General features: G+C 37.8%; 2 protein-coding genes across 2 annotated transcripts in view; one reads left to right on the forward strand and one right to left on the reverse strand.

Moving 5' to 3' along the window:
* The window catches only part of CDC73 (cell division cycle 73), a 96,437-nt gene that overhangs the window by 49,991 nt on the left and 18,517 nt on the right, over positions 1-27,929 (forward strand). The gene's annotated exons all lie outside the window — the stretch shown is intronic.
* On the reverse strand, positions 1,110-27,922 carry B3GALT2 (beta-1,3-galactosyltransferase 2). Its single transcript, XM_080602156.1, has 2 exons — positions 8,867-27,922; positions 1,110-3,978 (listed from the first exon to the last, which is right to left on the reverse strand). Exon 2 carries the CDS (start codon positions 3,847-3,849, stop codon positions 2,581-2,583), a length of 1,269 nt encoding a protein of 422 aa, XP_080458282.1. The 5' UTR covers positions 3,850-3,978; positions 8,867-27,922; the 3' UTR covers positions 1,110-2,580.

The following is a 27,929-nucleotide window of genomic DNA, read 5'->3' on the forward strand; positions in this document are numbered from 1 at the left end:
GAGAATATTGCACAAACTTCTATACCTTGTTGAGTAAACTAGTCTTAATTTTTTTTTTTTAGAAAACACTTGGATAAAAAAGATTTAAGTAGCCTTTGGCTGTCTCGATAGTGATTTAAATGTGTTTATAGAGTCGTTTCAAATCATACCCAAATATTAATACAATTTTTAAAAAGTAGGTTGGGCCCTTAAAAGGACATTATGAATGGGTTTTTAATTAACATCTTATACTCCTCACTAGTATTTTAACTAGGGAGAAGTTCAATGTACTGAACTCGTAGGTATTGTAACATAATTCTGCCAAACTCAGGCAGATTGGCATCTTGCATGAACTCCGAAGTGAAGTACCTAAGAGGTTGTTTGGTTGCCAAACTTTATAATGAAAGTGCCAAACTACTTAATGTTTAGTTATTAGCCTCTTGGACTAGACCCAGAAGCTAGTAACAACATTTTGAACTAGCCAAAGTTGGGAAAATCCAAGTAGAGTAAGTTATGGTCTAGCTTGAAAGTACTGAAGGCAGTGACTGGTGCTCAAGTCCTCACCACGAAGGAAGGAGTCAGAAGAGAACTACAAATGGGTGTTTGTTTAAAGAGTGTTCCCAAACACTTCGAACACAGCTTGTACTGCTGTGTTACATGAATGCCAATAATCATCACCACAACTAAGTCAATACAATTTCAATTGAGTTAGAGAACGTTCTTCTGTTCTGCATAAATTTACTATTTTCACACATTTGCTTTCCCCAGAAATGTCCATTTCTATGATTTAAGGTATGACAGTTTATTGGAGGACCACCCAAAAAATAGTGAAGAGCAAATTCCCTTACCCATCTTCAATAAGACCTCCTTAGGAGGACTAGACCAGTGTGATACAGTCTGCTTATGTGCCTAAGTTCCTGGATATATACAGCCTTAGGGCTGCTGAGAGTGCTCAGTAAGATGATTCATCTTTTCATTACAAGGAAAAAAAACCTGCTGTGGTCTCTGTATTGTGCATGGTATGAAAACTACACTTTAAGAATTAGGGAAAACTGGAAACATCAGTTAATGCTGAAGCTAGCAATTTATTTCTTCCTGAGCAGCTTTACTATAAAAAGTGAAGGCTGAAGGACCATAAATATAATCAGTTTTATTAAATAATAAAAGTACATCAAATATTTGTATTTTACCCAATTAAAAAGTACTGGTCAAACAGAAAACTAATCACAGTTCCATCATTTACTGCTTAATCAAATGCGGGTATTGCTTACCCTGGCACTGTGATAAGTAGTAATAACCTGATTCTGATGCAATGCTTCTGTAACTTTGTTGGAAAACGAAAGTTCTGTTTGTTAGAAAACTTGGAAACCTGTAAATAGATTTAAATTCTTCTTCAATCTTGTTTTCAGTGGCAGATGTTGTAGCTTTAATTTTTAAAATTGCTTTCATTTTGTTCTCGCCCGTATTGCTATCTGGAAATGTCAATCATATGACTTAGTCCTCCCCATCTATAAAGTAAAGTGTTTGGCTTAATTTCCTCTAGCAAACCTACTTTCACTTGACTGGTCTTTTTTTTTCTTTTTTTTTCTGAAAGGCAGTAAAGAGCAAAATCAACAAAGATTTAGTAGGTTTTCTCCCTCTTTTACAAAATAGAACATTTTTGAGACTGTGGTGAAAGACTTGAAGTTCCATTTTGCATATCCAATCAGCCTTTGAGCTGTCTTGAAGTTATGTAAAGAAATTAATAGCAGGTTCAATGAATTTGCACGAAGATGCCAAAATGAATGTTACTTGGCACCAGAATTTAGGAGCTTGCCCTATGACTTCTACAGAATTAAGCAACTTTGTCACCTCTTTCAGGAGGATGTAGTTGAAACTGGAGTTGAATCAAGAACACCAGTAACATTTCAGAAGGCAATGTACAAAGTGGTAGTCTGAACTTTGTTTTCATTTATCCTTCTTTTTCCTAATCCCTCCCAAAAAGCAACCATGCCAGAACTGGATGTACTTTAACGGAGTACTTCGGCATTGTTTTAGCGTTCTTTTGGTAGTGTCTTAACTGTAAATGTGACACTGCTAAATATGTTGTACGTTAAAGAAGTGTATAATAATTATGTGGTATTCGAAGGTAAAACTGATCTGCCCTTTGTGCATTTCCTTCGTTTCTCATTTTTCATTTTACTTATAATAATTCGAGATAACAAATCATTACACTGAAAAGAACTGGAGGTATGAATGCATTTTTTAAATAAAATTTGTGTGGAAAATATGCTCAATTATATTTTATTGGCACAGAAGTCAGCAATTGGACCACCAAAGTGTGCATGCTTATTATTGCACATTAACACAAAAATCCTTATCTCATCTTTTTTCTTCAAATTTGCTGGGAAAACCTTTTGGTGATGGTTTCATAATATTAGTGTTATCAAGAACTATACGTTTTATTTTAAATTAAAAAAATAATTTTCAGACTCCACTATGTGAGATGGGGATCAACTAAAGGCTGTCCCGTTAAGCTCATCCATTTTTTCACTGTACATGCGTTCAGCGATATTTACAAATTGCACGTGGGATATATTTGATAGAGGGAGTGCTGTCCTTCTAGTGCAGTTTACGGTGGCGATACCTGCCTGCTTTTTCTTTCGCTGCATTGGCACAGGCATTGTGCTTATTCTGTTGTAAGTGGTTCCAGTATTTGATCAGTTCACTAGGTTGGAACTGATGGGAGGTAATTAGGTGGCTATATTTACAGCTGGAGTAAGAAACTCGCCAGTGATTGAAGACAAACTCGTTGGGTGGAGGCATAGGGTCAATTCGCAGCTTGGCAAGGCAGATCCCCACGTATACATCCTCTAAATGTAAACGTCTGATGCTTAAGGAGACTTTAAAGATTTTTTCTGCTAAATCTCCAGAAAAAACGTAACCAGTTCCAGAGCAGAATACAGGATAACGTTCGCTTGGATACAAATCAGGTGGCATGTACCACTTGCTATCCTTGTTCCTGTTAGGTGCGTAACCTCTCATTAAATAACCTGTAAAATATTTGTGCCTTGGAGGAAGTTCTGGTTTCAGAAGCTTGTGTATTAAATACTCAGTATTGACAAACATATCACTGTCAGTTTTCATAACATACGGAACACTTGGACAATAAGATGCAACCCAGTTCATTCCCATCAGAGTTTTAATGGTTAAATTATAATAGGTGTCTAAATATTCTTGTTGAATGATGTCATGGTATTGTCTACTTTCCTCTCGTATGGTGCGCTGGAGGTATCCGTTTATCTTGATGCTTAGCCCCAGCAAAAAGATGCGAACAATTTGGATGCCAGGTGTCAGGCTTTCGTTACCCCAGGTTTGTCGAATCGCCTGTCTAGCTTCCACTTGGCCTGGCTCTGCAGCAATGAGCAAAATTAGGAAAGGGGTCTTCTCCTGGCATTTTTCAGGCTCGTTGATGATGTATTTGAAATGATACGAAGTTGGATGCCCAGCACCTTTCTCGTTGTAAATACTTCCATTGGCACTGAGCGTGTTTTCCAAACCGGTAACTCCTTGGGGTGACAGCTCGGTGTTGTTGGAATTGATGACTGTTTGAGGCCTGAGAGTCTGAGGTACGGCGTCTTTCCACACGTTCCTTAGAGAGCTGTGGTTCATCTCACTCTTAGTAGATCTAAATCCTCGCATAGTGTAAGCCATGGGATTTTCTCTGAAAGCAGCCCTGCCCGGCAGCCAGTCGTGATGATTAAAAAACAGAAACACAGCAAAAAGAAATACGAGAGACACCAGGCCAATGAGATGGGTGCGAAATAGAGACCTTTTGGTATTCCAGGTCATCTTTGCAAAGCAGCAGTGTCGTCTTCTCCACTGAAGCATGTTGTAAGAATCCAATGATGAGACAATGGCCAAGCAAAATGCTTTTCCCTTCCTTTCTGGATCCACTGCTATTCTTTGGTATTCATTTTCTTCTGCTTTTGTTGAGTGATTCTCTGCAAATGGCTCACTCTGAAAAGGTTTAAAAAACAGAACACAAATTTTTAATTTTACCTGTTCATAATATAAAAAGCTACAATGAGAAACTAGACATGGACCTATAACTGAGTTCCATTTTTTTTGAAAAACAGCCCATGTTAATATGAACAAGGTCAGATTTTTGCTAAAAGACAACTTTTATCCAAAAAAAAAAAAAACGAAGTTATTTGATTTGATTGCTTATATTTTTTTACGGTAAGAGTTGAAAATACTCAAAAGCAAACAAAACAACTAGAAAAAGTTGATCATGCTAGCTGAAGAAGTGTGAAGTAGACTTAAATAGCATCATGTATACTGACCGAAATCCTTGTACAGTGCTTGAAGAGGACTGAATGAAAAGGGCTTGATACCAGATGGAAGGTTTATTGGCATTAATTAAAATTGATTTGACATGCAGAGGCTAGTACGGTTCAGTTTAAAAAGCCTTTTTGTAAAATGGTCATGTAGTGGTGGTGGGACAGACGGTGCAGGGCTGATTATGGCAGGGTTCTGTTAGTCACAGTACACTGCTTGGCGTGTTTCCACCGGCCCCGACTGTGTTCAGAAAGTCAATGAGAAGGTGCACCTGTCAAAATTAATTTTCAGGGTCCAGTAACCTCACTGCACAGCCCTTAGATGGTAACACATGATAACGCTTCTGGTCACCTTTCAAGCACCTCTAACCTTCCGCTCCACAATGAAGGAAAAGACTCAACTCCTGGCTGTTGTGCCAGGCTCGTGTGCAGCTGATTTACAGTCAAGTGGTTGATTTTTAGTGGACAGAGATCTTAAGTAAATGCTCATATTAACAAGAAGTAACACTGCACAGCTCTAAGTTACTTTCTGGCAAACTGTCTGATGAACGTGACTCTTTTTTCCCTCTGCGGATTTAAATGTAACCGCTGTACTTCAGTTATCATGCAGAAATGTGAAGTATTGCTAATAGCAGCTGTAACTGTAGGAAAAAGTGCCAAAGTAGTCTGCTTCATTTTCTCCTAAATTTTTTTCATATTCAAGAGCAGAGTCAATATGGCAGCTTCATGATGCTGCATATTAAAAGCTGATCACATCATCTTGTAAATGAACCTTTCACTGCACAGTAGCAATTCGTTTGCGATTTTCAATTTGCTCTAATTTATTTCTGGGCCCTAGGGTTTTGTATAGGAAAAAGGATGACAGTTGAATAAGGGTCCCACAGAAAATGCTATTTTTAATATAAATGTGTAATTTATTAATTACTTTGCTATCTTCTAAAACCAATATTTGGATTAATTTCTGCATTTAAAAACTAAGTGACATGTTATATGGGGAAATTACAGGATTTTATGCTGTAAGGAAGTAATTTAAGAAGAGATGGCAGTTGAATAATATATTATGTGACTGTAACGTTCAGTCTGCCTAGTTAATGTAAGGGGAAAAGATGAGATTTCAAAAAGGATAAGGGGAGAGACATAACTAAGCTTTATTTTAATTACTGTGTCAGTTGATACATAAACAGAGTAATGTATATGCAGAAGACATCACTCACAATATTTGGAAGCAAGGGGAAGTAGGTATTGCACTGAGTTGAAACTGTAGCTTGTCTTATTAACCTCCACCAGGAGGAGCAAGTAAGCGGGGATTTTAACTGTGGTTTGTAATGATAAACGTATCTAGAAAGACAAAACTGCCCCTTACTTCTGTCTGAAATGGCAAAATATTTGCCTGGTGATCTATTAAGCTCTTCCCTGTTGTTGTTACATCATGTCCATGGATTTTGTTCTCAAGCTCACTGAAAGTATTTCTCTTTTATTATTATTTTTTAACTGCCTGGGACTGATGCTATGTACCAGAAACTGAGCTGTCTAAAAATTATTTTCCACTCCACAGATGTTAAACCTGTGTCTAAAATATGCTGCTTGAGAATCAGCCTGAAATTCCATACACAAATGCTTCTTAATGTTGCTTAGCTCAGAAATTATGCCTTAGGGTAAGAAGGAACTAAGCCCCTGACGTGGAAGATGTATGCTTACCTGAGCACTTACACCTTCTTTTGCATGCTTAGAAAAAAAAAGCCTACTCTCAAAACATAATTTTTAAAAACATAATTTTTAGTTTCACTGTGGTGTGCAGTGAGTTTTAAATGAAAACTCAGCTTTTTGGGATGGATATTTCTGTGTGAGCAAACACCAATGTCACTTCAAAGGGTATCCTAGAACTCAGGGAAAATAATTGTTCAATACCAGCTTGGAGCGCAACTGTGGGAATAGTTGACTAATTATCATTCCGTTTTATGTGTATGCAGTTTAGGAAGAAGTCAAAACAAGAACTGCATGAGGAGCTGAATGCAGAGTAGCAGCTGTAATTTGGATTAACTTTGCCACACTGAATTTTTCCACTTCTAAAACTTCAGTCGTTAGATGCAAATACTTTAGCAAATCTGTACCGCATTGCTAATCTGTTTTTAATTTGTAGGTAAGGTAGTAGGCTTTTTTATGCTCCTAGTTTCACACAAACAAGAGTAAATAAAAGGGAGAATCTGGCTATATATTATTTGTGTGAACTTAAAACTGCTGCCTTTCCATGATGCACAGAGAAATTGTCCCAGAAATGGGGTTGTAATGGGTTTACGCCCCCCTCCCATTTTTGACTGCACGTTCACATTGTGCATATTAGATTTCTTATGATTCTCATCCCATCTATCATTACAAAGCTTATTTTCAAAGAGGTTCTTTCTTCCTTAACATGTTTCCTTGATTTTTTTCAAGGTGGGAATTTCCTAGAAAACCTTCAGTCCCTGTTTGCCCTTTAAAAAGGCCTTGTATGGATAAAGGAAGGACCCACACCTGTTTCTTAGCATCATAAAACTACTGACTGCAGGAAAAAGAAACACACACACATCACCACAAACAACAACTTTTGTGCTTTGGTTTCTTTGTAATTCAGGTGTAAAACATTACAGTGAGTATTAAGCATTTGAAATCCAGCAATAGCAATTGCTCCATTGAAAAAATGTGCTGGGATGCGTTGATTAGAAGTAGAGAGCTGTCAGTATATATTAAAAACAGCATCAAATAGTGTCATGAGAAAAACCATTATTTTCTCTCAGTTTAATTAGGGCTAAAGCACTACTGCATTTGCCTGATTAAGATTTAATTTCACAGAAAGCTTATGGACTGGCACCAACCATTGGCAGTAGGTAAAAACAAAAAGCAAATAACCAGGTATAACCAAAGGTCTCTATACAGGCACCTTGTCCTCTGAAAGTATGTTGCTGCATGTAACTCTGCATTTCGGAACTCTGTCTTAGAATAGTTCTTCCTTTTGGGCACTTGGTTGTGCGGTCCCTGGTCTGTTGTCAAATGCCCAGTGTGTGCACTGTGAATGCCTCCTCGATTTTGGTTTGTGGTCTGCGCTCTGCTAGTGTTTCAGCTCCTTGTACTTTCAGTCCTGCTCTATAATTGCAGCTTTGCAGTTTGAAGGATTTGTCTCCCTGTTTACACGTCCTGGATTTTCATATTTTGATTAGCTGTGGGCAAATTCTTTAATTAGAAGAGTTCAGAAGGCAGCCCGAGCCGCTCTTCTGACAAACAGCAGCAGTTGCATATTAGGCCTCACATACCGTGCCTGAGTTCACTTACAAACTGCATTAATCTTTTGCACAAAACAGGCAGAGCTCAAGGTGAGGTCTGATGCTCAGGCTTTAAAATGTCAGATAGGGAAGTGGCACTGCCAGCTAGGCATGCTTTTCCAGAAGTACTGCCTGAGGGCAGAATTCAGTGTTTGTTTTAAAAGTCCTGGGAAGTGGCTTTAAAAGTGATCTGAAATGGGTGACTGTGAGATGCATCCCTAGGTATGTGAGCTCTTTCCAGTCGCAGTTGCTTCACTGCATGTTAGCATTGCCTTGGATAAAGAAAGCACATTTATGTTGCCGATTTGGTGATTTATGGCAGCTTATTGGCAGATTCTGCAGATAAGCACTTTGATTTCGTGGTGCCTAAATCACTATAGATTTAGGTCTTAAGTTTCTATTGTAAATAGTAACCTGTCTTCTTGCTTGCTTGCCACGTTTGATGAGGTATTTAAATTTAAACTAGAAGTAGAAATGAATGACAATTAGTTTGAGTGCCATTTTACAATCCAAGTTAAACAGGCAGTGTTTTCCTATTAAGCAGAAATTGCAATGATGGCATGAGGTAATTTACGTGCTCACCATTTTGAGTGTGTAGTGTTTGAAGGTTTCCTTCTGGGATCTCAGTGGAGCCTGATATTACTTGTAAAATGTGGTGCCTGATTGTGCTGCTGATGGTTTAAATCATGTCCAGTCTTTTGCACGCTCCCAATTTATGCTTGGCTGATATTAGTCTGATGACATTTTGCTGTGTTTCAGGGGCAAAAAAAAAAAAAAAAAAAAACCAAAAGCAAGTGTGAAAAAGGTCTGAAGGCACTTTTTAGATAATGTAATTTGACTGCACGGTCTGTTTTGATGGTTCAGTGCTCTCAGTGTGTGTCACATCATGGCCATTTTACCAGTGCTTTAAGATTACTTCAGATAAGGATTAATTCTGACCTAGTTTCCGAGGATTTCTAACTGTTTTTTTCTAGATTGGAGGCTTTGGAGTTTTTAATTTCTCAGTTAAATGCAATCATTACAGTAGCTACATTATCCCTTTAATCCCTCCTGTACCCACACCAACCTTGTGCAGGCTGTAAGCAGTGTATTAAACGAGTCTGAGATAGTGACATTGTTCGGGGTGGTGAAAGGAAAACCTGCTGGAATTTTTCCCCTGTTTAGAGACACGTTATCTCTCCGGGCTCTGCGAATTAGGAATGATCATTATCTGGAATGGCTGAAAAGGTAACAGACAATTGAATGAATATCACACACAAGGATTTGACATACCTTCCTTGGTCAGGCCATTTATGGTGCGAGGATTATACCCCCAGAAAATAGTTTTGGCACGCCATCACTTCAGCAAAAAAGATGCTATCGAACATGCGCACATCCCCCAGCAGTCTGCTTCCTGCGATCGCTTTTCACGGTATCCAATCTGTCCATCTGTCTGCCCGTTGCCGCGTTACCTTCCCTGCTCATAAGTGTTGTCCTTGTCTTGGGGCTTTTTGTTCATTGTTCGAACAAAAGGACAGTAGGTCTCGTTCCTGTTCCGATCGGGCTCGTCTGGTGTTCGCAGCCGATGTCTTGGAGCTTTTACATCTGGTGTTTCCCTTGCCGGACAATGCAGTGCTGTGTTCTCTTCTCCTCAGTATCCATATTTCTAACGGTAATGTTAGCTGTGAGTGCTAGCACGTAGTGGCTCACTTGCCTTCAGTAATAGGATTTGCCTCTCTTCCCTCTTTCATTGTTGCTAGGCAGTAGTAGAAATGGGTTCGAGCTGTTTTAGGCGAGGATTGTGGTCTCTGAAATCCATTCCGTAGTTCTTCAGCTGCTGCACAGGCAGGCAGCAGTTTAAATGTGGGCTTTGACAGATGCTGTCTTCTGACAGAGCAGAATTTAACGTCATTGCTTGGCTGAATCCCACGTGATTGTTTGCATTCATTTTGACTAAATCCAAAGGCAGCCAGAAACCTTTACAGGCTCTAGCTCCTATTTGATAAATGATACATATTCAGTACGAGCACAATGATAGGTGAAGAGTATAAAAATTGTATGATTATTAAATGGATGATTGAAGGTTTTTTCAAATTGTTTTCACTTTTCCTTGACACTGTAACTTATGATTCTCTGGGGGATTTTTAATGCGAGACATTCTATTTCCGTTTTCCAAAAGCTGTTCTGCACTGCAAAGGAATTATAAGTATTTAAACACCAAAGCTTCATTTAACCCATTTGGTGCTCTTAGTACAATTTTTTTGTGCCTATATGATGACAGGAGAAGGAGGTATTTCTTTGCTCATGCTTCCTTTACACATGCTTCACATGCTTCCCTTTTAAAAGCTTTTTGTAATCTTAGGTTAGTCAATTAAGCTGGATGGCGCTAATGTATAAACACGTGCTGTTAAGCTGCCTTTTTGCTGTCAATGGCTTTCTTCCCTGGTAAAGGTCGAAGTCTGGTATTGCAGGACTGGGGGCACTTGATTTCAATTACTGATGGATGTAAAACGACTTTGTTACAGACATACCTATATTATAGAATTTGTCTTTATGTTCCTGATGAAACTTGTGTTCCTTTCATTTCTCTTCTCTCAGTGACTGGCCATTCTACGTTGAAGCACCTGATTATATTTGCTATATGCTACAAATAAAATTTCTCAGTAGGGGATTCTGAAAATAGAATACTAGCAGCATACTTACCAAAATGTTTGCTGGTCAGTGCATTTGTCTATCCTTTTTTTTTTTTGAAAAGCTAAAGATTTCAGTGATTTGGACTTCTTTTTGTTGTTTTTAGCCAAAGGATAAAGCAAGCATAATTGGTCTATCATATGGATTGGGAAGGTACTGCCTTCACTGGCAAATAGGGCTTCCGCAGGTAGTCACTGTGTTTTACTACCCTAGATGCATATTCTCCTAACTTAGTAGAAACATGATCAGATTTATCAATCATCTATACATACTAAATTTCACTAACTTTGCCTTTAGCAGATCTTTGCTGATCTTGTGGAAAACTAAGGAAAAGGCTTCACCACCACCCCCCCCTCCCCCCCCCGCCACTTTCTATTTGTGCATGTGACTGTAGCTTTAGGGAGTCAAAGTTTCAGAAATAGTTATTTTCATCTAACTCCCTTCTTTAGCACTTTTATATGATACCGCAGGTTCCTGGATATTTCAGGAGGGTGGAACTTGCTTTGCTCTGGAAGTATGACCTGAAGATTTAAGTAACCTTGTTGTGGTTGTGGGTTGGAATAAGCTTTATTTTGGCTAAATCGCACCATGAAGGGTCAGTGGACTGCTTGTTCTTGATCCAAGGAGTAGTATGTTCCGTAACGTTACTATGGTTACATCTTAAATTAGAAGCTGCAGTGTTAGCCTTTGAGATGCTTCCATCTCTGAAAGCTAGGAAGGAGTTGTACCGATGTGAAGATGTGCTGTGTGTACGTAAGGAACACTATAGAGATACCGTGGCCAGTGCAAGGGTGACTGTGCAGTGAGTTCTGCAAAATTAGAAACAGATGTAAGGAGTCAGATAAGATGCCTAGAATAGCTTAGGCGCAAGACAACTGTGAACCATGCAGCATGTATCTGCAAAACAAAGGTGTTTAACTTTGGAATATTTTCTTCCAAAAACTTCAAAATTTTCCTTTATGTAATTTTTGTAGGATATCAGTCAAACCTCGTCAAACTACTTCTAAAATAAATTAGACCCTAAGGATGAGTTATTTAAATGAAGTTCTCTCTTGACAACAGTAACAGAAGTTTCTCAAATGAATGTACAGGGGTTGCAATAGTCAAGTGTACTGCTTAGGAAGAAAGATAATTTTCTGCCTGGTGGCCACAAGTCCCCTGGAAGTTAAACTAAATACATACATCACAGCTGACATGTAAACCAAATGTTCCAATATAGGCCATGCTTTTTGAGTACTCCATGAATACTCTGCAAAGATTATTCCATTTTATCAGAGTGAATTGTAGTATTATTTCAGCTGTAGTGTATTTAAAGCCTTTCAAGTGACAATTCAAAATGATTAATGGCAACACTTTCATAGGTAGTTATCTTTACTTTAAAACTTCTATTTTTCTTTTCAAAATGTGTTCATACATGATATCAGAATGCTTAGTTTAAACTTTGTGTTAAGGATTATTATGTGTATGGCCAGTGCCCATTTGTCTCTGCTTCTAAAAGAATACATTTCCAGTATGGCATTTAGATTAGAGAGGACAGGGTTACAGAATATTTGTAATGCGAGTGGCTATTTTGCGATCCCAGTGTGTTCCTGAACTATCACAAGCATATATGGAACTGAATGAAAAATAGCAATCTAGAAATGACCACAAGTGTCAGTATCGCCTGCCTTATTTTCCTTAGCAAAATTTCAATATTTCTTAGTTAATTGTGAAACCAGTCTTACACTTGCTGCATTTTTTTATAAATGGTTGAGATTTTGCGCTCTGTTGAAATGATACCCAAGCCATAAATTTAGCGATTCCACTAATCTTTGAATGTTTTGCATTTAACACACACATACAGCAATAGAGATCAATCTGAAATGACAGAACACGAGAAGAGGTTTCCAGTAACTGTGAAATGTGTGTATTTTTATGTTCCCTAATGAGCAGTTTATAATTGTTCTATCACTCAATAAAGGATTTAAGCACATCCCTGAATTTAGCAAAGTTGTTAGAGAGAGAAAAGACCGGATGATCTCTTAAAGTCGGGAGGGCTTATTCCATTGGCCCAATGAAAAATTTCAAGGGGATTTCTCATAATTCTGAAGCTTTTATTTTTTTATTAAATGAATAGATATTCTAGCTCTCCAAGAGGAATTCAGTCCTGGGAGTTTATACAGTCCATTGTGAAGAGCACAGGTCAGGAGTGCTTCAAAATGTCCACTGTCCTGTTCTATTTTTGCATTATGTGCAAATTTTGCATATTGAACTACTGTCCAGAAACATTTCTTTCCTCAATAACGTGTTGTTTTCTGTCTCTATCACATTTCCTCTCCTTCCAGTGTTGTGATTTTTCTTGTCTTTCCCCCAGGCTTTGCATCCAATTATTGCTGATTTTAAGTGCTAAATGAGGATTTTCTTTCCAGGGGATGGACGACATAATTTCATTTATATTGTGCAGCATTTTTGGATGTGCAGCTCTCCCCTGATGAAGTGACATGCCAGTGCCAGTGGTAGTATTTTCTGCCTGTCGCAAGCGTTCCTTTTGCATTCTGAAAAGAGCGTGGACTTTATGAAGCTTTGATTCAGCACAGCAGGAGAGAAGGCCAATGAGCAGAAGTACCAAATGTTCAGAGGCAGTTTAAAGAACTGTGGAAAATAAACTTAAGTTTCCCCCTTACCTTATGACCTTTTTCATTCCAGCTGCCTGCACTATAAGATCAACTTGCCCCTAGCATCCCCCCACACTTTCCCAGCATGAGAATTTGAAATGAAAAGTGAAATTGTTATAGGAACTGAGACTTTGGTGAAGACCCGGTGCTTTATATCAAACTACTTTCAAGACAGGAAGGTGGCATCCTGTGGAAGTTAACAGGTCATCACCTCTTAGGCCTAAGGAGAGAAATGCATTGTTCTAGCTTTGACAGCCTGCCTGTTACCACCTGCCCTGTCCCTTCTTTCTGCCCAATCTGTTCCCAAAAAAGGTGCAGAAAAACCTTTTTTCCTTTAGGCTGTCTTCTGGCTTTTGAGGCGTCCCAGGGATTTGAAGAGTTCTGGCCCCTCAGGTTCACTGCCCGGACACAGAGCTCCTGCCCGGCGCTCTTCTGGGGCTGCTGGATGAGCTATGTCCATTCCCTGAGACTGAGAGAACTGCAGCTCTGATGTTATCTCCTTGCTTATTTGTTTGGCCATGTATATGGTTTGAATATACATATTGAATATACTTACTGAATATGTGAATATGGGAGCATTTCATCAGCCTCAAAAATTCCTGGTTCTGTGTGTTAAGTGAAGTTGAAATTGGCGATGCAGATCTTCACTTCATGTTAAACAGCATGAAATTGAGCAGCTGGACTTTCAGACCTGTCAGAATTTCACCGATCTTGAGACAGAGACTTGCATTGACTCTTTCCATGTGTTACATTTCCTCAGTAGCTTTAGTACATTAATTTCTACAGCTCCATTCTGTAGGTACCCACATTTACAGCTGATTTTGTGGGATATACAGGGTTTACAGTAGAAACCACAAAGGTTTAGTAAGTGTCTTAAATGCCTGAAGCCTTTTCTTCTAACACAGATGCTTAGACTGGGAAAAGCAACAAAATCTGTGGGAGAAATCCTTTCCCCAGTGATCTGAGTGGTTCTATCCCGGTAATAAATTTAATAGTATTAAATAGTTCATATTCAATGTAAAACTTGAATCTTAACTTGGAAAATAAGTCCATTTTTAAGAGCAGTTCCCTACTGTGCTCTTGGACAGGACATGTTGGGGAAACTAAAATTACTCCCAATACCCTGCATACCAACTGGTTTGATAGGTTTACTTTGGCTTGGCCAGACAGAGCAGTGTCTGTTTTTTCCCCAAAGTTGTTCCATGTTAATGATTCCCTCAACTTAGTGGTTTCCAGTCAGTGTATATTAATGAATAAATCACTTTAATATGTTTAATATGTTTTATCATGTGTTGTACTTAAATTCATTGAAGTGATTGCCTGTTATTTCAAAGTAACGTGTTCTTGTGGAGAGATTTATTTGGAAGTATACATTTGTATATGTTTCTGGTGAGCAAAGAAATCAAGCTATTTTATAAAATGACTTCCCATGCCCGTAGTTGCTGGTCTGTCCTACAGATTTCCTCGTTCCACTTCTGAAGTTCACTTTACATTTCAATGACAGCATTCGTTTAATTACTTCCAAGGAAATGGAGACTATACCATGGAAAACATTCTTTTCGTCTGATAACTATGTTCGTAATTCCTTCTGTAATTTGTGTAAGACTCTAGTTTAATTTTGTGAGCCTGAAGGTTTTTTCATATAAAATACTGATGTATAATCAGAATTACTGGGATTTGGCTATTACTTAAGTACATGACCAACAGGAAGTCATTAGAGCTTGGCTTGGGTTCTGTTAATTGTCAGAGAATAGTGGTTCAGAACGAGAGAATTTTTATTTTGCTACTATCCTCAACTATATTTCAGTCATTTTTCATGTAATTTAGGGTTACCTGATGGAATAAGAAAGTAGAGGCAGCTCTCTTGCATGTTGTCCATCTCAAGGCATAGTATTGAAAATCATTAATGCATACTGTATGCAGGTTTGTATTGAACAGGAAGGGAAATATACTTAATACTACAGTCCTGAATGCAAAAAATTTGGCCTAAAATTAAAGACTTCCTATTTCTATGATAGAGATATATTCTAGTAACTCTTAATCACCATCTGCAAAGCTTTCTATTGCTGATCCGTATTACTAGAGTAAATTTATAGGGAGCATCTGTCGTCCTTTTAAAATAAATAAATGTATCTGTCATATTCATAAATCCCACAAATCTCATGACCTTGGATGACGGGTTGCACGTTGCAGATTCTTTTTAAGTCTTCTCTCAAGGATTTGTGTAACAAAGCATTTTTCAGAAATCTGAATGCTTATTTTTTTTCCTCCCAGTTCATGCACATTTGAGCTTTACTCGCGTGCAAGTGTTAGGGTTTACAGTTCCAAAAGAAAGCCGCTAACTTTAGGGAGACCAAATTTTTTTTCCCTCCAGTCTTTGGGTCTCTGTCTTTACAGTTTGCCTTGGAGCTTCTTATTTTGCCAAGTATAAAAACCTCAGTGATTCTATTAATATCAGTAAGAAGCATAGTAATGAAGAAAAAAACCACAAAAACAATGGATTTCTACTTCTATCACATTTGTAAGCAAGGAAAGGAATCAAAACACCTCCTTAACCAATTTTGCTTGGAAAAAGGCCTGGTTGCAATAATTAGAGTAAAGGGAATCCCTCTTGTTGAGAATTTAGGTCACCTCGTATTGAAAAGGTATCTTTTGCCGTTTTATTTTTTTTCCTTTTGACCCTATGTAGCATTGTCTGGAAGCATGCACCAGTATCATCTGTACTTTAATGCTGGCTTTGCCTAATGACAAGAAGGCTTGTTTTGTTCTGTGTAATTAACTTCGTTATCTGAGGTGGGCTGGGGAACGGCGTGGGGAAGGAGATAGCCCCGTAACACGGGAACCGCTGGACGTAGCGCGGAAAGAACAGCTTCCTTGAATCTCTGCTCTTCCCTCAGTGGCAGGTTGGTTGGGACCATTGCCAGGTTAAAATTGGATCTATGTATTCACATGATAATGCCCACAATCTAATAAGGCTGGTGGAATGTCAACCATTAGGGAACAGATGCGTCAGCCTACTCTGAATGGTCTGGTGGAGTCGGTTCGGTCCCGGGTGGCCAGAGCTAATAAGCTGTGATGGCTCTGTGTCGGATTGCTCGCTTGTTCTTGAAACAATGCTGCCGCATACATGAGATGCTTGCAAGATTTATAAATAGTAGCTCCATGCTGTGTGGCAGTGCTGTTTCTGAAGCCCTGCTAGCCTGGGAAGGAAGCTAGCTATGTTTCTGTGGAGCTACCCTGAGCGAATGAAATCAGTAAATCTAAGGCACCTCGCATCTAGGATGGAAAATCTGCTGCCTGGATTATCTCATTGATTGAGATCTGATGGCAGCGATAGGCTGGGCTTATATAGAATGGCTGTCATTGTGACTTGTCATTATTTTTACCTAATTTTCAAATATTTCTCTTCAAACCGGGCACTAGTCAATGACATGTTTGAGAAGAAAAGGGTTTTTGCTGTTCCTTCAAAATAGGCACGCATTCAACTACACAAGAATATGGCAACATAGAAGCGAAGAAATAAGGAAGAAATAGCTCTTGAATAGTTTTTCCTTACACTTTCAAAATGTCTTTTTAGAAGAACAAAGGAATAAATATGAAGGTGTGAAGTTTCTGTGCTTATTACCAGCGTTTTGAGCTACGTGCTAAACTACCATGTGCTGTCCTTTCTCAAAAGGTGATGCTGCTATTTTGATTTTGTGTTTTTTCTCACAAAAGTAGAGCAGCACCAGCATAAGACAAGGAAATTATTGGATGAGTCCCTGTGAAATTAAATTTGTTTCTGACTGGTAAAGCTCTCCAGAGCACGTACAAAAAGTTCCAGGGTGTCATAACAGAGGAATCTTGTTACTCTATTTTTTTTCCCTCCTCAGCGAGATCATTCTTGGCATTGAGAACCTTACCATCTTCCAAAACATTGTCTGCTCTCTGTGGCTTACTCATTTTTATTTCCTGCCACCTAAGTGCTCAAGAGTTTTCCAGTGAGGGGATCTTTCTTCGCAACAGATTGCTGTAAGAAAAAAAAAAAACAAACCTTGTTTACTTTTTGTCACTGACAGTAGGTTTTTCAAAGGCAAAACAACTGTTTGAAGTACCAGGACAGCTGTGAGGGCTGAAAGAGAGCTGAGCGGGTCTTACTGCTTAAGGCAGATTTCCTTCAGGTACACTGTGAAATCCACGGGATCATTAAGGACAACTGATACTTGCTAAAAAGTGAGTAGCAGAAATAATAGTTGCACTGAACCTTACCTGTGCTGCCCAGCATAGTTTGTCATCCGAACTTTATTCACAGTAGGAAGCTACTACTTAGATCAGTTTTTGTGTGGATGTATGTATATACAGACAGAAGAGGCCATTTGAAAACTTTTAAAAACCTGTTTTAAAATATGCTTTTGAGCCTGTTCGTTTAGTAGGGGGGGGGGTATTTTTTTCTGCAGCGATGGATGAAGATAGTATAAAAGTCATAGCATAATAGGAAGATCTGAAAGTTTGTAGACTTTATGTATGGCTCTTATCCTGTCTTGATCTTTGAATAGGATGCCCCCAGACTGTATGAGTGAGACCTTGCCAGCTGACCTTCATTTAAGAGGATTGCATTTCTGCACTACCGAAAATGCAGCTATGCCCTAGCTATTTCAAAGAGCTTTCATATTATAAAGCAGATCTCATAATGCATAAGCTAGAAGCTTGCAGATGGACTATCTAGCATATGGATTGTGTATAAAATGAAAAAATAAAAGTTGAATGCTGTCATCTTTGTGCTTTGAGAACGACTTAATTTAATCTTCACTATGAAAGGGAGAATAATGGGGAGTTTAGATATAATGCTAAAGGAAGCTGGGAGTAGAGGCAGATTTTTCGAAATGGAAAAAATTGTTTTGTGTGATATGGCCAAAATCCTTCCTGTATTTTAACATAATACATGGTTTATCACAATTAATTTTTTACATAGGCACATATCATTGACTTTGGTGTTCTGCAATAGGGCGATATGAATGATGTGTTCATTCAGAATACAAATGCGTTAGTGGCTTTCATTATCTATTTGCTATATAATATTGTAGCAATAATATGTTGCATGCATGCTAGTGCAAAAAAATTGAGGTCAATTCTTTCAACCTTGATATTAGATGAGAAGTACAAGTAACAAGCATTGGTGCTATCATGAAAACGTGGTGTACATTCTCCTACTGTTCGTCTTAAACACGAATCTGTGATGCATGAGACAACGGTCACCTGGGTGGGACACAAGTACCTTAATATCATGATGAAAACTGTGATTTTGTTGCTTGATTCACATACATGATTTCTTTTGGTTGGAGGAAAACAACCCTGTCAAAAGGTTGTATAAATTCTGAGTGCTGGGCTTTCAGAGTGTAGTTAAATGAAGAAAACAAAGTCAAACAGTACCTTGTCTGTTTGTTCTTTGGGTACAAAATAGAAGGTTTGAGTTTGTTATAATGTTTGGAGAACTGTTTCATCGAGGAATCTGTTAGGGAAGTGTAAAAGCTTAGTCTAGGAAATTCAGGGTTTGAGGTTCAGGTGGTTTCATAGCTGTTTCGGCTGACAGTGAAGTGATTTAGTGCTATGTATTAATGATCCCTGCAAAATACATTAAATTTTTAATGTCAACATCTTTATCTAGGAAGGAAAGCTTCATGCCTTTTGGAGTTATCCAGTTGCACTAAGTAGACTTGGGGGTGGGGTGTTGATTTGATCTATTTTGAGTGCCCTTTCATAATTTTAAACAAAACCATATTTTAATGAAAATTCTGGAATGAGAGTTCTCTAATGGTGTGTAGTGGAATAGATGTCACTGGCAAAGCTGGGAGGTGAGAAGATGGATGAACAGGACCATCACAGGCATGTAACAGTACCAAAACCATCACATTTTTATTCTGTGCATTTAACAGTGTGTGCAAAATTTCTTCATAATGCCCTTCATAGAGAAGATGTGGGTAGTCTAGAAGACAGTACATCAGAACTCCTGTGACTGCTGGGAGTGGGATACTAATATTGTAAACTTTAGAAATGCTGGGACCTCAGAATATCATACCGAGAAAGAAGTGTTCATGGTTCTTACTAGTGGCGGGAGCAGCCACTTGAGAATCCCGAGGAGCACAAGGTTTTTCTGTGGTGCTTTTCTGTATTAAATATGTAAAGTGTAGGAAACTGGAGCCTTTGAAACTCCTGAAGTTCGGTATTTCAAATGAGACAGTATTAATATGCTGCTTATGAAGTTCATACGTTTGGTTCTTGAAGTGTATATATATTCCATGGAAAAAAAAAATATATATATATACACACGTGTGTGCACATATATTCTTATGAACCCCAAAAGTACCGTCATGCTCTGATTTAAAATGTGGGAACATGTCTTCAAGGATTTATTTTGTTAAAATCTGAATGTAAACATTTTGATCCTGTAATAGATGCATTGTATTCAAAGTGAAACCTCCTGAAATATTTTATTTTACTTGACACAAAAACGTATGAATTCATGGGGCAGGAATAAAGCAGGGTTGCAATTGAATGTCAGCTCTGGTCATGCTATTTCTCCAAATAGTGCTTTTTCCTATAGCAACTATAGCAAGCCCATACATTGAAAATGAGAGGTACTTTGCATCTGTTTTCTCAGATTGAGTATTTTTAGTGAAATAAAAGTTCAGTCAGAAGGTGACCAGCACCTTAGTGCTTGGGGGCAGATGGTGATGTGCCGGATGTCCCAGCTTCCCTCTGGTGAGAACTGGGAGCAGGTCGGCTCCTCTGATCAGATCGTCACCTTGCTGTCATGTGTGATGTTGTTGCAGGTGAGGGAAGGAGATGAGGAACAGAATCTGCCCTAAAAGCAAGGGGTGTGTTCCCCCACCCCGACCAAAGGTGCTTTTCTTGCAGAAGCCTTTGTCTCAGGGTTTTGGTGCTGTTCCTGTATGTTTTAACCTTGAATAATGCTGTGTTTATGTATAGCACTTGGCAAACAGATTTCGCAGGGGCTTGTCTGATAGTACAAACTGTAAGCATAAGGCTTAAATGAGGCATTTGACAAAGGGAAAATGACCGAATTTGTGTTCTTGCTGTGGGGAAGTGATACCTTTTGCTGCCATTAGGATGGAGGCTGCTTATCCCTCTTGTTAAAAAGCAAAGTCCATCCGTTGCAGCTCCCCACACACCAAAAATGTATCTTGATTTGATTCACTTACCATCTTTGTGGTATATGATATTCTGTTCAGTCTGTTTTATAAATTACTTGAATTAAAACAGTAAGATCTATAGAGTAAGAGCAGGATAGAATCTGTTTTTTTTTGTTGGGTTTTTGTGTGTGTGTGATTATGGTGTTAGTTTGGTTAACTTTCATTCTTCGATATAATTTTTTTCATGCAATAATTGAAAATAGTCATGTGAAGTTATGCAGCTGGGACAGGACAAATATAAACAATATACTGTATTTTTGTAAGCATGCTAAAATGCCTGGCCTTCCCAGTTTATTACAGCGTGTGGATAACTATAGCATATGCAACTGCAGAAGTCATCATTTGTTCTTCCTGGACCAAACTCAGAAATTTTCACAGTAAATTACTGTTTTAACTTGCTTGTACAGGTATCACTTCTCTTTTAGTACTTTGTCAAGATTTTTATTGCCAGTACCCAAGCTAGTGTCTCAATGCACCGTGTGTTGATGCGAGGGCTTTGATAGATGGTATAGGTTGGAAAATTAGTATTGTGTTTGCATATGGCACAGAGCGCATACGGATGCATTTTTTTCCTTTTTCTATTATTTTTTATTTCCCATGTGTACAATTGGTATCTCTTAGCCCGTGCAGCAAGTGGGTGACCAAGACTCTAGTGAAGTGTATTAGTGTACGGCTCACACAGTAAAGAAATACAGAAAGAGTTGAGAAAATTAGAGATGGCCTACATTTCAATGCCAGCATTACTCAACTGATTGCATGCATTTGTACCTGAATGTTACTAGCAGCCTGTTGCAGGTCTCAAGTTCATTGCTTTTTCTAGACTCTTCCCTGGGCTGTGACTGCTCAAAATAGCCCTTTCTATGTTCCTCAAGGAACACAGTTTCAGGATTTCATCCTGATAATTTACGTCTTCCATGGTGATTATGTGGGAATTTGCCTTCACCTCTCTGGCCACAGCCACCCAAGACAATTATGCTTCCTTGCAACCTAATGCAATATATAACTGTGGTGTGTGTTAAAGTCACTGCGAGCTGGAATTGCTAAAGCTGTTAAGGTATGGGAGAGTAATATTAAAACTTCATTTTTTTCAGTGAATACAAATAGAAAGGAGAAGATTGTATCAGGATGAAACATAACTCAGAAAAGGTGGTGCTGTCTAATTTGTTTATCAAATAGTCATGCGGGGGAAAAAAGAGGTTTTTAATAGCTTCCTACATATTACATCTTAAAATCTCAATATTGTAGCATCCCTTGGTCTAGGAACAGAATTCAGTCTAACTGAGGGGAGACTGGAAAGAAGAGCTTCATCAGTTCCTGTTGCACTGAGGCTTTGAATAGCATCACATATAGTTGCTTGTATTTTCGTGCAGTTTGGCTGTTTTGGAAAAATTTTCGCACGCGTGAAGGATCTGTCTGTATTCGTTTAGGCACCTGCAGAGCTTTTAAAAATATTCTTCTCACACAAAGCATTTCATGAATCTTTCCAGAAGCTACAAAGGAAACTTTTTGAAGTCTTGTAAGCCTTTTCCTCTGCTGAGTTATCTCTCACCGAATGCAGGTGTAAGTGGGATCTTCCCATTGCTCCATACTGAGCAACGCTTTCTTTAATGTGCATATGACAGTTCCCTTTAATACCATTTTCAAGCATGATGTGAATAGAGAAACGACGGTAGTTTTCTGTGCGTTTAGTGTTTGACTGTCAGCAGTGCTTCTATGCAAATAGTTGTTTGAGCCCCACATTCTATGACGTTTTTGGTGAAGAAACACTTCATGTAAGTGTCTGGCTAATACCTGCAGTTACAGGTGGTATTGGAACTAGAGATTCATGAATGTGTGAGGTTGAAAGTTGGAGACAAAAACGTTAGGAAATTGCAGGAAGTTCTCATTTATGCACTTTTCAGCCCTATTGAGTTGATGTGACATACATTCTGATCTTAATATAAAGAAAACTAGTAGAGTATATACCTTTGTACCTGACTTCTGATAAAGATGAAACAATCCCTTTGTTCTCAAACTGTATTTGTCAAAAAAACTTACGGATTGCCACATAATATGCATGAGTCCAGCTCAAATAATTAACTCCAAAAAGAAAAGAGTTCTAAGCAAAAATAAGGTTTTAGTGATAATCTACTTTTCACACGCTTCAAGGGAATGAGTCATTTAAACATACGTAGATATATGATAGGTAGGTCTTTGATTCAAAAGAAAGAACCCGCCAGAAAGTTCTCTTTGGAGGTTCTCTTTAAATCTGTCTCCATAATGAGTTATTCTTGTTTGATGAAAGCAGTTTATCCCCAGGAAAATGGAAGTACATGCATGGCTGGCTTCTCTCCTGCTCCAGATTCGTAATCCAACAGCGATAGTTGGTTCTTGGTGATACCACCATAGTTTTCTGCCATCCTCACTTGCCTCTCCTTTCTCCTTCTCCCCTGTGATTATAGTGTTGCACTCTTTCAGAAGAGACTGATTTTCGAGTTGTGCAATGTATGTACTAACTTCAACAGTATTTTCAAAACATGGCCTCACCTATAATGAAACTTGCCTTACTTTTGTAAGAAGATGAGCATTAAGTTTTCTTTTGTGCAACTGCTTTTGAGGATTGGCAATCTCCCATCAGCATTTTGCCTCAAACTGTGCTTGAAAAGACATGATGTTCAGTGCAAGAAGTTTTGCATTTTGAATAAATGATTAATTTACGAATTTTTACTAACCTCTTTTGTCTTATGTCACATGAGTTTTTTAGTTGTCCAGGCGGTGAGGCAGTGGTGCTGCTTTCCTTATGTAATTAGTATCAAAGTGCTTTGATAACAGTAAATTTTTCCCTTTAAAATTCATTTTATAAAAATAGCTTTACTTCTGCTTAAATTCCCCTCATATTTTCTTGATTATAGGGAAGTTGAAACAATGTAAATAGTAGAAATGACCTTTTTATTATTACTGCGATCAACACAGGATAAGATGACTCTAATATTAGCAGTATTTGTATAACAGTTAAGGTTCTGTTATCAAATTCTATTTTATTTTACAGTGTAATTTAAATTTAGAAAGGCAGCTAAAAGCTCGCAATTTATTATTTAAATATCTGTCTTGGGGGACTGCGTATGCATATTTGTGTGCATAGAGGTATGCAAATGAGCTATACCAGCTTCATCCATAAATAAAACGATTATGTGAAATGCTCTTTAAACTTGACTGAGATTTTCTTGATATGAATAGAAGTCTGAAAATTCTTATGAAGATTGCAGAGGCAGAGCAACTCAGTTGGATTGTTTTGCTTGGTTCTTTGGAAGATTTCATTTCTGAGGCTTTTAAGGGCTTAAAATTTGTAGAACAAAGCCCTACATTTTCAGAATCTAAGCTATTTATATGAAATAGATATATATTTGTATCAAGCTTAAAGTAGGGCATCCAGACCAGATGTTTTTGAAGTCATCTCATTGTTTTCACTTTGTCGTACATTAACAATGTGTTCAAGAGTTAATTTCCAGAATAGTAATATTCTTTTCAACCTCTGCAGTTGGTTTAGACTGTCTTGGTTCTTTAGGCTGGCTTTACTACAATGTTCAAAGGCTTGATACTTTAAATCACTCACACAATGATATTAAAGTTGCTGGTAACTAAAATATTTTTGTACTGTCTTCCCTAAATCAAGTAGGTAAATTTGAAGTTTGTTCTTTAAAATTTTTTTACAAGTGTACTATCCAAATGTATTTTTTTCTTTCTCATTTGAGATTGGAGTGTTGCAGCTTTACTATGTTCATTTTTTTGGAATAGAAATGAGCTTGGATGAATTGTCTTCCTTCATGGATGTTGAAGCTGAAAGCTACTTAATGTTCTAAGTACAAGTAGTTGCTAATACTTTGGCAGAATCAACTGTTACTTCTTAGTTGTCCTATTTCTGTGTAGGAGCATGTAAATTACCTAATAATTTCTAGATTTTGGTGTAAAGGACTTTTATTACTATAAATTGTAAACAGGAATGAAATACAAATTAAATTTGCTAAATTAAAAAAGCCACAAGATGGCATCAAATTGTTGATTCTATCCTTTACTCCTAACATTTTTTTTAAAGGTCAAAATATTAGATTGTGTGGATCTCTACATAGGAACAGTTGAAATAGCGAATGTGCAGTGAAATAGTTGCAGCTGTTGAGTGTTTTCCTTCCAGCATTTGTAGCTTGTGAAGCAACAGTTTTATAAACTTTTAAGAGCTTTTTGTACCTCAAGAGAATGACTTATGTCTTTCAGGGGTCTAACATGGTAGGAACCATTAATATGGAAGCAGAATGAATTCTATTGGAAAGCGTATGCAGCATCGTATCTGTAGCTGATGTGGTGAAATCCAAGATAGTATTAAGGTTTCAGGATGCTTTCCTGATTTCTTTCTATGTCATGTTGTTGCTCCTGAATGCTTAAATACTCATCTTTAATATAAATCACAAGTAAATATATATAACCTTCTTTGGTAAATTAGCGAAACTAAACCAAGTAACGTGTTTTTGATTAAAATACAGTGTTAAGTAGTTGTCTTAAAGAAGATTTGTATTTTTTCCAGTTACATGGGTTTGTTACTAAATTGGTTTCAACTTATGAATATTCACAGTATACTTCTTAAGAGTCTAGAGTGGCTTGTGCATAAGAATTAGGTATGTCGTCTTTGAGCAAAACCGTTAAGTGTTCAGAAACTTTGAGGAAATGAATGTTCTTTAAATAGCTAAACAGTGATTTCTGCTGCTACTGATGCTCAGGGTACAGCTGCACAAACAAAAGCCACCCTAATTGGAGTTGGAATTTGCAGTGTGTCTAGTTACTTAAGAGTAACTTTCAAATTCCTAATGTGAAGTTTTTAACGTAAAATATCGTACTGTGCACTCGCTGAGAAATAAGCGACTGTATTTACAAGGACTTAGCTATTCTGAGGCAACTTCTCATTTGCCTACTCTAACAGGGCATAAATTAACACTTGCTGTGTGTGGTTAAAGGAACCCACTATAATATTTACTCTGTCAACTTGATCTTTTTTTCTCTCTGAGAGAAGCCATCATATATAGTTCTGTGGTTATACGTGCTTTGTAAACAGAACTCATGCCATAAATTAGTGCTTTGTCATAGGAAAAACCTACACCTCTATATGAATGCTCTTGAAAAGCATTCAGTTTGTATCTAAACTCAGTATCTTTTGTTTTCAGGACGGAGTGAAATGTTACTGAAATTATCTTTCTGATGATTTTCTTATAGAAAGCGTCTTTTTTCCCTTCACATATCTTGTCAACCATAAGTGCTTTGTGCTTTATTTTTTCTCCATCTTAATAGCATGCTTTTCTTAAAAAAAAATAAAAAATAAAAATAATAATGTGTGGTTAAAGTACTGGCTGCTGCAACTACATTTTTTTAAATGGTTGAAGTTGGTGACTTTAAATGGTAGAAGGTGATGATTAGGTCACTCATGATCTTAAGGTGACAAGACAGGTGATGAATCAGTGGCAGTGGAAGGGTGTATACCTTCAGTGGGTGACAACTGATCAGCGTCTGGTGAGAAGCCAGCATATCTGGGGCTGTGAGCTGAGATTCATCCGTGAAATTATCACAGTCTAAGGCGGTGATTTACAAAACTAAAAGTCATGACCTCCATCATTTTATTGATTTTGCAGAAATTGTTCTTACAAATGGAAAGGTCATGGATATAGAATTGGTAGCTGTGTTTTTGTGTCTACTCATCTAAATGAATTTATTTCCTACCATTAATCACATACTTTGATGTTACGCTTGCAATATTATTTATTTATTTTGCAGTTGAAGTGTTCTTAAAGCCTTGCCTTTTCCTTTTAAGCCTCTGCACAGGGTTTCCCATTCATTACTTCAGAGAATTCAGACAAAAGTATGGGGAAAAAAATCATTTGCAGGCTATGTATATCAGTTGTGACTGTATATTCTCGTGCTTTATGGAGATGTTGGTGAAGAGAAAAATCACAAGCACAAGTCCTGTGGAAACTAAAGCAAGGCTTTGTGACTGTAATTTTCTCCAAGGCTGCAGAAAACCTCCAGTATGTTTGAAGCAGCTCCTTTGTCCTACCCCCATGGCAGCTGCCATAGGACCTGCAGGTCTGTTTGAGGTATTGGAAGCACTCAGTAAGTGGAAGGGAAGGCAGAAAGGCTGCAGTATTGATTCAGCAGGGGAGGAAAGGTGAATGGATGCATGGGATTGCAGATAATAGTAGTTAAGCATCCAAACAAACTAAATTGGGTTTGAAATCTGCAACTTAGCATCACTGGAAGTGATGTTTCTGTAGCTTGCTGGCTTGCTTTCAGTTTCATTGAGGTTCTGGGACTTTAAAGACATACCATGGGAGAATTCTTGCGATTTCTTCAAAATGTGTCATTAGTGCACCACAGGAACAGCCTTTTCACATAGAAAATTATATTTTTCGATGGAAGCAGATGCAAAGTTTTATTTCTACTTTCTCGGCTAAAAGAAAGGTGATGCAGTTTTAAATAGTAGTTGTTTCTCAGTTGCAAGGCTTCTCTCAAAGATAGGCAGCCTTTGCTGCTGCTCTTCCTTCAGAGTGTGTTGTTCTGATTTTCTCAGGAATTACAGTGAAAGGACAGAGGCAAAAGTACCTTTTCTTAGATATTAAAACAAGTCTTAAAATAACAGTTACTGACTCAAATGCCCTACATAGATGTTGCTATTTTAACAATCAGAAAATAGTACAGAAAAATTCAGGGTTAATCCATTTCTTTCAATCAAAGGTTAAATCCTAGTGCTAAAGATTAATAGGAGCTTGCTGGATATAAAAAGCTGTGTTCTAACTTTCATGGTGGAAACTTGAAAGCACGTTCTTTAAGTGTTAATTAAATCATGGAACTTGAGGCTCCTTGCATGCAGTCTCCTGCTTTTTAGGTTCTTTAATTTTGAATTACAGAACATACTGTTATTTATGTGTGGACATACAGATGTGATAGGACCATACCGGAGTCTTTCCGAAGAGTTTTTCCTAGGCTAAGATCTCCGACCTTACCGAGTGCATCTCAGAGGTCGGATACACTCACATAGTGTTTAATGTTCAGATAAAATGCATGCTTGGTTTCATGTTGAAGGTTTTCTGTTAGCCTTGCAAATTGAAGTGGCTGGTTTTTGGTTGTTTTTTTTTCTTTTGTTGTTTTCTTATGCTGTTGGTAATATGTGTATTGTTCATTGGGGTTTCACAGAAATCACTAAGAGCAGAATTTGTTCTTGCAGGAATTTTGTTGCTTTAAAAGCAGACGTGTGACCTCACTTTTCTCTTACATGGTGTGTTGACTCTGCAGAGTTAACAAGAATAGTAGTACAGGTCTTTTGTTTGTTACATTAAGGTAATTGGATAAGGCATGAGCAGAACTAATTATCATGAGAGCGCTATTTCTGGTCACTAAAACTCTTCAAGGCAGGAATACATTGCAATTCCTTGGTCCTAGTTTTCCATCCTAGAGCATAAGCAGATCATGTTTTGAAATTTCTGTAGCCAATTTCCATATTAACCCTTAGTTACAAGTGATTGTGTTTAAAATGAAGCAATAGTATAAAGAATTTTCTTTGAGTATAGAAAAATGTTTCTGATGGGCATCTGATGGTCGAAAGGTAAACCTATAAAAGCTTATCAGGTTCTCTGCTCCCCTGCATCTAAAACAGGATCTGTAAAGAGTTCAGAGTATGTTCAATATTTTCTTTCTCCTTTTTAGAAGAAACACACTGCCCTCATTTTCAGTAGATCCTCTGTAGCTCTGTGTTCATTAAAAAATATATGTACCTGTCAAGAAGGCCAGCTATTAATGTTACCTTTT

This window comes from Anser brachyrhynchus (assembly GCF_964034855.1).
Source record: "Anser brachyrhynchus genome assembly, chromosome: 8".
Classification (NCBI taxonomy): Eukaryota; Metazoa; Chordata; class Aves; order Anseriformes; family Anatidae; genus Anser; species Anser brachyrhynchus.

Coding starts and splice junctions, on each gene's coding strand:
- B3GALT2 (XM_080602156.1), bottom strand. CDS start 3,849: ATGCTTCAGTGGAGAAGACGACACTGCTGCTTTGCAAAGATGACCTGG.